At 37.0% G+C, this 12,025-nt stretch overlaps 1 protein-coding gene across 1 annotated transcript in view; it reads left to right on the top strand.

Moving 5' to 3' along the window:
- COL6A1 (collagen type VI alpha 1 chain) overlaps positions 1-12,025 on the top strand; it is a 45,906-nt gene that overhangs the window by 15,033 nt on the left and 18,848 nt on the right. Inside the window, exons 16-22 of the mRNA XM_032213703.1 lie at positions 483-545; positions 3,031-3,084; positions 3,170-3,205; positions 3,593-3,655; positions 7,149-7,211; positions 10,598-10,660; positions 11,176-11,238. Coding sequence (XP_032069594.1) covers positions 483-545; positions 3,031-3,084; positions 3,170-3,205; positions 3,593-3,655; positions 7,149-7,211; positions 10,598-10,660; positions 11,176-11,238 — 405 coding nt within the window. The remainder of the gene's footprint in view (positions 1-482; positions 546-3,030; positions 3,085-3,169; positions 3,206-3,592; positions 3,656-7,148; positions 7,212-10,597; positions 10,661-11,175; positions 11,239-12,025) is intronic.

Raw genomic sequence — 12,025 nt, 5'->3', positions numbered from 1 at the left:
AATGTACTAACTCTCAATAAGTAATATTAGGTTAGGATGTTGATCTTAGCAACATTGTTTTTTCAATGTTGTAATGTTCAAAATTTATATTACTTATAATTATATATACATACATATACATACATACATATATATAAATACGTACATGCATACATACATACATACATACATACACAAACATGGTACATATGGCGCACGCACAAACACACACCCATAATAGGATTCTTAAATATAAAAAGTGGTCTGTTTTTGAAAGAATTGGAAATTCTGCTTTTATGTTTCTCATTTGCGCTGGCATGCATGGTCCTATCACGACGATAAACTCTAGATTTCTCTATTTTGACAACAAGTGATTCTCTTCACCAGGGATAGGGTGATCAAAGACAAATCCCCACTTGTATGTCATGTCATTTAGGATGTTGAAATGGGATTCCTGTTTTCCTCCATAAACTTACATGTGTCTCTGTGTTCTTTACTTCAAGGGAGAGCCTGGGCCCAAAGGAGGTCCAGGCCCACAAGGAAAAGATGGACGTCCTGGCAACAAGGTATAGTTGTAATTGTGAATTTACAGCATTGCTTAGCCTCCCCCTTTTATCACTGCTGTTAACTGCCTGGAGGAGAGTCCCTGACTATATACTCTGTTTCTCCCCACTTCCTTTCTCACATCTCAGACAGGGACAGCCAAACATGGATCATAGATCCATGTTCGGCGGCTCCCTCCCGCAACATAACACCACCAGGTTAGGGGGAAAGAGGCAATAGCCAGCACATTCACACTCTTTCTGATGAGCCAGCTATAAGCACTGGGTGGATCTTTTACTCTAGATATTACTCTAAGTTGATTAATTTGGCCTGTTTTATTTTTGTTTGTTTGCATACTGTTTGATAAAGGAAGTCAGCAGAATTGGGTATTTATTCAGGGAAATATATAACAGGACTGAGTGAAGGTTCCCCATAACTTGCTAGTGGATCCATTAGAGCTGGGCTTCCCTAAACTTCCCTATTCTAAGTAAATTGCCCCAAATGACCGCAGGGACATTTAAATAAGGAATTTCTGATAAGTGGTAAAAGGACTTTCTGATAAGCAGTTTTGGGTAATGAAAAGGGGAACTAAGGGGAAAAAGCACTGCATTAGAGGATGGTAAACAGCCGGAAGATAAGCTGGCAAAGGAAGAGATAGACGGGTATCACTGATTTTTCACCCCTCCCTCACTTTACCAGGTGGAGACTAACCCTAACCTCAATTGAGCTTTCCTGATTTCAAAATTGACTGTAGGTAATTTTCCAGATTAGGAATACTGGTTAGTTGATCAGACACAAAACATGAAATTGACTAGATACTGCAGCTCCTCTTGGATTTTTCCTGAATTTTACACATCTGTACTCTTGTACATGTATTCCATGCAACCTAGATGGAGAGGGTAAATGTTCGGTTCCACCACAAAACTGCGGTAGACAAAAGCGCGCTCGACAAAAGCGCGTACGTGACATCACAGCGCGACAAAAACATCGCGCTGTGAGCAGTAAATTTAAAATTAAAGCGAAAACCTTACCCTAACCTAACCCTAACCCTAACCCTAACCCTAACCCTTAACCTAACGCTAAACCTAACGGTAACCCTTAACCTAAGGCTAAACCTAACCCTAACGCTTAACGTAACCCTAAACCTAACCCTAACCCTTAACCTAACCCTAACCCTAAACCTAACCCTTACCTTTATGTGAATCGGCTTGCTTTAATTTTATTTTAATTTTAATTTAATTTATTTTTTAATTTTTTTCGTCGCGCTGCTGATGACGTCAGGTACGCGCTTTCGTCAAGCGCGGTTTTGTCGAACGCGGTTTTGTCGAGCGCGGTTTTGACGGGTCACGAAATGTTCTTTATAAACAACTGTACAGATACTCCTCACTTATTGACTTCTTCATTTAGCAATTGTTTGAAGTTGAATTGGAAAAAAATAGCTTTGCCACCAAACCTTATATTTAGGATTATCACAGTGTCCCATGGTCACATGATTGCCATTTGGGTGCTTTTCAACCAGTATGCATTGACAACAGTTGTATTGTCCCACAGTCACATGATCATAATTTGCACACTTCACAACCTGCTTTCAACAAGCACAATTAATGGAGAGTGCAGATATGAAAATGCAAGTCATATAATAACTTCAATGATTTGCTTAACAACCAAAACAGAAGTTTCTATCAGTCATGTGATGTTTTGCTTTGCAATTGCAACTGTAATCTCTAAGCTGGAATAAGCTAAGAATAACATTCCTTCATCATAGAAGTGGTATACGAAATAATCATGATTTTTCGACACTTTGGCCTCTTCTATATTTCCACTTCTTTTGTTCCCCAAACCATCAGAAAGTTTCACATTGTCATATGATCATCACCCAATTTTAGTATACTGATGATAAGGAGCAAAAAAATTTACTGCTCTCGTCCAGCTGCAGGATATGTTTTATCCCATGTCATAGTTGAGTAAAATAAATTGCTATTCCATACACCCCAATCCGTGTCCTCAATTCACATTGCCTTTATTTAGTTGCTTTAAAAAATATGAAGACTTGGAAGCTTCTAAGACATTATTTCCCCTCAAGGACCTTTTAGGGGAACCCAAGCTCAGGTGCCAGCATTTGGGAATAAGTTAAGAGATCTTTCTGATGGGAAAATGACTGCCAGCTAGCTCTAAAGAGTTACCATATTTTAGAATATTATGAATTAAAATGTTGGTTTTGTTGCAGCTATACCAAAGCCAAGCCAAAACTGAATCATCTCAGCCCCTCAGTGCAGTTGATGTCATGAGATCAGAGAAAGTCAGAGTTGTTTTTAAATTGGCAGACAATCTTTATATAAAGTCATTTGTCTATGAAAGGCAAGTTAGTTGATTTTGATTTTGAAGGGCAATAATAACATTGCTCTGACATCTCTATCCATTTAAGTTTAGATCACTATGTGATTCACAGCTGCTGTATGAATACTCAAAAGCTCATGGTAAAAATATTTACTTTTTCGTATCTTTTAGGGTCTGCCTGGAGAAGTGGGAGCCAAAGGAGAAAAAGGAGAATGGGGAGATGAGGTACATGTTTAAAAATTTTATGGGCCTGAAGGAGCAAGTTTAAGTACATGACAATTCATTTCGCTGTCTCTTCTTTCTCTTGTAGGGAAGTCCTGGCTCTGATGGTGGCCCTGGACCAAAGGTAAGGTTACTCTTTTCAACGATGTTTTCTGTAATTGGTAGCAAAATTGGGAACCAAGAAAATGGTCTTCATTCAGCTTCTGGAACTGAAATTCAATGGATTTATTCAAAGCTGTTTTTCTAATATTCATATGGGCTGGGATACAATCAGCAAAGAGCTTTTCTCAACTGTAAACACAGTGAAACCTACAAAAATGTTTAGGAATTCCTTCAGTTCTTAGCAAGCCTTCAGAATCCTTCCTAACTGGATTCTCAGAACAAGTTCTAATTCAAAATTCCCCTTTAGCTTCTTCGTGAAGAGAAATATGTTTAAAAGATCTCTGCCACACTTTCAGCAGGCTTGTTATTGAATCTAGTATATAAAATATCATCATCCTTTTGCATACAGGGTAGCCCTGGATCTGAAGGCTTACGAGGTGTCCCTGGGACTCGTGGGTCAAAAGGAGAAAAGGTAAATTTTCATTAACAATATCCACAAATAGTTTAGAAGAAGAAGAAAGACTTTACTGTTTTAAGTGAAAACTCAAGCCATGAAGGCCTGATGATCTTTTTAGAGAAATGGTCAAGTTTAAGAGTTTTAAATACTTCTAATAATGTCTCAACATGTGGGAAAAGACATTCTGCACTCTTAACTGGTTCTGCTAAAACTTGTTTTTGTGGTGAATTTCTTGTAGCTGAAACTTGGAGGATACACATGACTCAATGTAGAATGGGCTGAGTTTATCAATTAAGAAAGGCATAGAATAGAATGAGGAGAGGAGAGGAGCAGAACGTAACAGAATAAAATCATAGAATTGGAAGGGACCTTGTAGATCTTCTAGTCCAACTCTCTGCCCAAAGCAAGAGGCTTTATACCATCCCAGACAAATGGTTGTCCAATCTATTTTTGAAAACCTCCATTCATAGAGCACCACAACTCGGGGGGTGGGATGGCAAGCTGTTCCATTGATTAATTGTTCTCACTGTCAAGCAATTTCTTATTTCCAGGTTGGATCTCCCTCTGATGAGCTAGTTGATCAGGAAAGGAAAACAATGCCTGTTTTCATGAGAAAGTTGGGAGAGTAGGGAAAAATCTACTGTCTCAAACAAAAAATGCATATGTAAAATTGGGCAGCTAGAAGAATTCAGTTGACCAAGGCCAATTGGGTAACAAGGAAGGAAGATTTTTTTAATGCTCTGATATATTGAGAAAAGTTAGTGCTGCAGGGTTCGTGAGTTTGAGGATTATACCAAAATAATGTATTGAATTTCAGCTTCCCTCTCATGAGTCTATTCATGGGTAACAAGGACATTTATATATTTTATCTCCGAAGACTAAAAATCACTTTTCATAAAATAACATTCTGAACACATTTTGCTTTGTTTAGGCAGAAATTTGTTCACAAAATTCAAAAATATGCTTCTGAAGAGAATTATCATTTTACAATTGTGGATCAGATTAGTTTGTAAACCACCCCAAGTTGCTCTTTCTAAAAACCTCCAGTGATGGAACACTCACAACTCTGGTAGCAAGCTGTTCCATGTATTAATTGTTCTTTCTATCAGAAAAAATTTCTTTAGTTCCAGATTGGATCTCTCTTTAACAAGGTTCCACCCATTGTTTCTTCTTCTATCCTCAAGTGCTTTGGAGAACAAGTTGACTCCCTTTTCTCTGTGACTATCAGGTATTGGAAGACAGTTATCATGTCACTCCTAATCCTTCTCTTTATTAGGCTAGACATATCTAGTGTCAAGCATGAGGGAATCCAGAAAATTCAAATGGGTATAAAGATTTATTGCAAGCTTAAGCTGTCTACAGCTTAAGCTGTCTAAAATCTAGTGATCTTCTGATTTTGTTGCCATCTAGTGATTTTCTGGAGTTCTTCAGCTCAAATGCAGCAGGCCTAAAGGGTAGGTATTTGTGGTTCCAAAGACCAAATAAGGATTATGGAGGAAGTAACGTGTTGATCAAAATTCTGCAACTGAGTTTTCTGTCCTTATGGTGGAAACAAAGGAAAAGGAAGTTCTTGTCTTATAGGAAGCATGCTTTAGGAGAAATCAAAACAGAGACAAATATTTTGCAAATAAACCTTGGCAGTTTTGCATCATTGTATCAAAAATTGTCATTTCTTTGTGTGAACGTTGCTACAAGAAAAAAAGGTTGGAGCTTCTATTAACAAAATATCCAATCTAAGTAGGGATATAGTTCAAATTACTCATTAGACCTAGTTACAGCATATTCTACCCTTTTATCCATGGTGGAATGCTCAACCACTTCCTTCCTGTTTTCTCTAGAGAATAATCCTGGAAATTCAATCAAACAAAAAATGTCATTATCTATAAAACATGGTAATATAATATTCATGAGTTAATGAGAACTTGAAACCAGGCTTACGTTGATATTCTAGCTGCCGATTGCTGCTGGCTTTCAGTTAAAAACATGCTACTGTCAATAGGGAAAGTCTAACAAATAATTAAAATGTGGGTTTTGTATCTACAATGAAACAAACATGCCCAAAACGTGAGAGAGAAAAAAAGAAACAAACATGCTGACATTCTGGGAAGACAGTATATCTTTCAAACTCAGATGATAAAATAATGAAGATTTAATCATCATTATTATATAATTTGCATTATTATACTATAGAAAAAGTCCCTGTTAGAATTGTTCTTTGCTCAGTTCAAGTCCAAATCTTCAGCTGTGAGTTCAGCAGGCATTTTCAGAAACGGGATTCTTGATCTACCTCATTCCAAATTCATAAAGCAGAGACATATCCTAATTCTTCACATGAACCAAGTATTCTGTTTATATAAAGTTTTGGCACAGAGGAAGAAGGAGTGCTGCCACATAAGAGATTGTGGTATATCCCTCCCTACTATATTTATTTTTCAAACGAATAAAACATTTTTCTCCAGAAGTCCCTCAATCTGGCTCTGATTACTCTTATATTTCTACTTCTCAGAAAATGGGATGACAAGCAGCAGTTTCTCCTGTTGCCCCCTCTCCACTGCTCCCTTCACTAATGTTCTCACAGTCTAGCATCCCATAGACTCCCTGTGTTTCCCAAGACCTTTTAATTAAGATTGGGTAATGTGTAATACCCCTTGGTATGCTGCTGTGTTAGACATCTCACTGTTTTGGCTTCTTGCTCTTCTGTTGTGCTACTGTCCCATGAGTACAGAATATTTTGGCATTCTCCAGAAAGAAATTGTTGCCCAGTGATAATATTTGAAACACAAGGATATTGCTCACTACTGTTTCTTTGAGTCAGTGCTGTTCATTTGCCATGATGTAGTCAAGCCTCAAAGAGTGAGTAGTGTCCCTGACAGAGGATGACAAGAACTCAAGCCACCGAGAGGGGACCAAGCAGACAGAAATGCTACAAGTGCCACAACCCAGCAGTCAGTTTCAGTTCTATGTAGCCTTTGGGTATTCCTGCCAGACCATCGATACTTCATCAACTCATGAGGCAAAAGAGGGTATATGTGAACAAGTCTTTTCTTCTGGCCACTCCCATAGTTGCTTTGCCTTAGTCCCATTTGAGGCATTAACTTCTCAGTACTCTTTATTCTACAAGCAAATTGGCAAGAACGTTGGAAATAGTTGGCTTTCTGACAATATGATGCAATGGATCCTACATACAGTATAATTATGCCAAAAATCCTCCAATCCCTGGCGGATTCTGGGCAAGATATGATTTTTCTTTCAATGAGCTTTTTAACAGATTTAACAGATTAACAGAGTAGATAATCCATGGATTTTAAGATTATTGGGGCCTTTGATAGTGTTTGCTTGATATTGTTTTCCTGTGTCGATTATAAGCAAAATATGGTATAATTTAGTATATTTAATATACGTATAGAACACATATGATTCAACTCTGCAGATGTTATATTGTCTCTTCTGCTTTTCTACTTATTCTATTGTGCAAATATTGCTTCATTTATTTTCCTCTTTTTTTTAGGGTGAGCCAGGTCCACCAGGAGAACAAGGCCGTGAGGGACTTTTTGGACCACCAGGAGACCCAGTAAGATCTCTCAATTCTTCTGCCTCCTTGGTCGCTCACTTGAGCAGAGGGAGAATGTAAACCAATGAGTGGGAAGAAAGAAAACATTAGATGAGGCCCTGGCTCTGTATTAATTTGAGTATCAAGTAATTTTTTTTCGCAGCAAGGATCAGTGTAATTAGCGTTGATAGGAGTAGTGCAAAGAGCCCTATAAGCAATTAGGACAGCCCAAAAGGACTAGATTCCGGCTCATAATGTGGGGATCTCCTATCCTTGTATCATTAACATCAATAACATTGCTAAGAATAAGACAACTGAATAATATTTTCTAATATAAGACCATATATATAGGTTGCAGTAGATACTATTTATTGTTCCTTTTGCTTTCATATTTTCCACTTATTATCTCTGCATAATATTTCTACTGGCCTGCATATCCCAGCTATAGAGGAAAATTGTCCTTCAACAGATCCAGAACATTTCCATCCCTTAATGCTCCAAAGTGAGGCCTTTGCTCTGTTCTATTAGTCCAGTTTGTAGTTGTAAAACAACACGTATTGTTAAAATGAAATGCAGATGTTTTGCACCAAAATGGCAAATTGAAAACAGCAGCTAGTATAAAAGCTGACATAAATCCCATTTAGAACCTTCCCTACTATACGAGCCATCTGTGTTTTTCTATATAAAATTGAACATGTTGCATCAAGATGACCAAGCAAGAGTTCCTCAAGACATTTAAAGCAACAGACTTCTTAAAAAGAGAAAAAAGGAGACCACAATTATTTGTTCTAAGGAGGATTCAAAATGGCCATCAATAACATTTTAGAACTCAGGATTCAAGTAAATGAAATTTCAAAAAAACCAAACTGTCAAATAAATTGGCATCAGTAGAAGAATGAAAATTGATACCTTTTTTAGGAAAAATAAACAAGAAAGGGCTATAACGAGGGGGAATAGGAAGTTTTTAAAGCTATTTATTTTGGTTCTTAAGCCAGTACAGGGTTTTTCTTGGATCAAGAGAAAGCTAAAGTCTGACAAATTAACTGATAATACTGCATGCCCTAGACCAGTGTTTCTCAACCTTGGCAACTTGAAGATGTCTGGACTTCAACTCCCAGAATTCCCCAGCCAGCATTCGCTGGCTGGGGAATTCTGGGAGTTGAAGTCCAGTCATCTTCAAGTTGCCATGGTTGAGAAACACTGCCCTAGACAGTACAGTTGCATAGAACTAAAATTTAAATTCTACAGTTTCCCTGGTGATTATTCTTTGTAGTTTGTTCTAACTGACAAGGATGAAAATGTGCTTTAAATAAAGAAATAAGTCTTACTCATCCTAACGCTATTCTTTCTATGGGGAAAGTTTAACTTTTCCCATAAAATATTCTGAAAAGTTCATGGGTAACCTCCATTTCTAAAATATTGAAAGATCAGGCTTCTGCATCCCCTCTGCTTTGCAAGTAGAGACAGTCCTCAATTTTCAACAGTTCGCTTAGTGACTGTTCAAAGTTATAACTGGACTGAAAAGTGACTTATGACCGTTTTACAAACTTTTAAGTGTTGTGCATACTTACAAACGTTGCAGCAGCCCCATGGTCACATGACCAAAATTCAGATTCTTGACAACTGACTCATATTTATGCAGTGTCCTGGGCTCATGCGTTCACCTTTTGTGACCTTCTGACAAGCAAAGTCAATATGGAAGTCAGATTCACTTAACCATGTTACTAACTTAACAACTGCAGTGATTCACTTAAAACTGGGACCAGAAAGGTTGTAAAATGGGATAAAATTCACTTAATAAATGTCTTGCTTAATAGCAGAAATTTTGGGCTCAATTGTGTTCTTAAGTAGAGGACTACTTACATATGGTTCAGACTTGCATCTATACTTGATGTAAGTATATTTGAAGCCCATGCTAATGTATTCTCCTTTTTAAAATGCAATTAAAGTTTTGAAATCTCATCTGCCAAATATATGTATACGTACATGTATATAACTCCTAGCATTTGCACAGTGTTTGTACTGGACCTGGTAAAAGCTCAGTTCCACAGCCGCTTCAGGTAATCTGAATGATGTTCCTTTACCAAAGGCAAAGAGGTTGGATCTGAACTTATTGTTTTGTAAAGTTTTATTCCTGGTCTGATACCCCCAGAGCTCCAGCATTCAGCAAACAGCTCCGCTGGAGAGCCATGCCAGAAAAAAATGTTTAATTCAATAACAGAATTGGAAGGGACCTTGGAAGTCTTCTACTGCGACCCTTTCTCAGGCAGGAAACCCTTTACCACTCCAGACAAGTGCCTGCCAAGTCTCTCTTTAAAACTTCCTGTGAAGCACCCACAACCTCTGAAGGCAAGCCGCTCCACTAATTAATTATTCTCACTGTAAGGAAATTTCTCATTGCAACAACCCAGTGGTAGAGAAAGAAAAGGAATGAGTACCGGTAATTGGATTTAGCCCCTAACACATCTATGTTCAGGGTGAATATTTAGAAGCAAATCCACATTTAGAAATAACATCCTTTTCCAATAAAAGTCTAAAAAGTTACAGCTGTTTATTTTGTATGATAGATAGAGGGACACTTTTCAAATCCTATTGTTGATCCAGACTGGTAAAATATGTAATCAGTGCTGCTTGCAAATAGAAACACTCACCATTTGATAAATCAATTGACAAAACAAAATGAAGTAATATCTCATTTGCAGAAATTATCTAAAAAAAATCTAAACTATTGAAATTGCCCATATAAAATATGAGCAATATCAGAGAACACACTTTCTTAACTTATGTAACACATTGTTAGCCTCTATATGTGGACCTATATGTGGGAGAAATCAGGCAGCCTGTGATCTACCTCTGGGTTTCCAAAGCTAAAATGTTGATAGGAGTTAACAGCAACAGCTAAACTGTATAAAGGATTATAAAGGTTTACTTGCTTGCAAAATATTTTCAAAAAAGAATAATATATAAAAATTCTCTTCCTCCTTAATATACAAACAAACCCAGAGAAATTTTATTTCAGTCATTGACCAATTAAAATATGTTCAGTGCAATTAAAAAAAACAGCAAAGCTAATCCCTACCATCAAAGACTGTTGGCAAACATTTGTAGGCAAAGTTTACACATAATGTAGCAGAATATTGCTACTAAAAAAGTATAAACAACCTGAGGCCTCTAAATCAAACTTCTTCCTAAGTCTTCCCACCCCAAATTAGGTAGGTAGGGAAGGAAGGAAGGAAGGAAGGAAGAAAGGAAGGAAGAAAGGAAGGAAGGAAGGAGTGAGTGAAGAACAACTTCAAGAAACTCCCTTCAGATCATTATGTACAAAGATTTGTAATTTCTGCAAAACTAGTTGGTTCTGGCCATGTATTACAAAGGATGAAACCACTAAACTAACATTTTTCTTCTAGGGTAAAGTAGGTGCACCTGGACCTAAGGGTTTTAGGGGCGATGAAGGACCTGCTGGACCAGAGGTTAGTGTCTATGGATGGGGAGAATCCTGTATCTCACTGAATTTCTCATACACATTTCTCAGATCAACAGTGTTGTAAGATGCATACAGATGTCAACTAAAGGATATATACAGATGTGAACTAAAACAAGGAAACATTGGGCATTTTAATTTAGAATATTTAAGAGATTTTATTGCTGGTTGGTGTCATATGATGTTCATATTGTGACGCCTGGAAAACAAGTGATAAACTTTGCAAAGAATAAATAAGAATAAAAAAGTTGGCTCCCAAAATTTCTACTATCCTTCAAAATAGCAGGCTCATTTAAAAAGAGGAAGGCAATATAACATAAATCTACAAAACATTAATTGTAAGAGTCTGCAGCATCTTAAAGATAAGGTGATATTTTGTTACACTCTGATACTACAGTATAGATTTTGTATAACTATTCTTCTGAAAATGAATTGTGATTGTCTGTCATTTGGTTTAAATTAACACTAAATATTACTGTAACTTTTTCCCTTTTTACTTTTCAGGGTCCTAAAGGGCAGGTTGGACCACCTGGAATAACTGGAAACCCTGGCTTGATGGGCGATAGAGTGAGTGATACAATACCTGGGAATGCTAAATTTTAATTTGGCTGGTGTTCCAATTATGTTTACTTCCAGAGAAGAAGTCCTGGCCATATTCATAAATGGTTGAGCTTCCTGAAAACTGGAGGTCAAAGGAGTCATTTAAACCTCAAGCCAGTCTTTAAATCTCATAGGCTTATAGCTACCTTCTCCTCATTATCATAGAATTCTAGAGTTGAAAGAAGGCACTGAGCCCAGCATTTCCAATCCCCTGCTTAGTGCACAAATGCAAATTAAAGCATCCTGACAGATGCTTTCATTCAGTGCTCTGGAATGAAAGAAATAAGTAATGATCTTCCATCTGACATTTTTCTACGTCTTTGAAGAATGGCATTGTTTCCCCACCCACTACTCACACAGTCTTTGCAAGGCTAACATTTCTTTCGTTCTTTTTTTAAAAAATATTTTTTAAAAAAACCAACAAAAACAAAACAACCCAAATAAACACAAATGTGTTGTGTCAATTTCATCAAGCATGTCATTTGGTTACAAACTTTTGTGCATCAGTTTTTACAATTAAAAATAAGATCACTGGTTATCCATCAAACATAACTAAATACATCATTATCATTGAGCATTATGTGTTCAAGTTACCGCTAATATTAATCATCCATAGAGCATACAATACTTATAGTGTGGCATAGTCAACTCCAGAAAGAGTTTTCCATTGGTAATCCAAGTAGTTATTGAACATTTCAATTCATATATGTATCAATTATTCATTACATTAGTCCATTTAACATATAAAAATCTT

This window comes from Thamnophis elegans, chromosome 3 (assembly GCF_009769535.1).
Source record: "Thamnophis elegans isolate rThaEle1 chromosome 3, rThaEle1.pri, whole genome shotgun sequence".
In the NCBI taxonomy this organism is placed as follows: Eukaryota; Metazoa; Chordata; class Lepidosauria; order Squamata; family Colubridae; genus Thamnophis; species Thamnophis elegans.
Note: the sequence above shows the minus strand (reverse complement) of the source record. Positions and strands in the feature narration are given on the sequence as shown.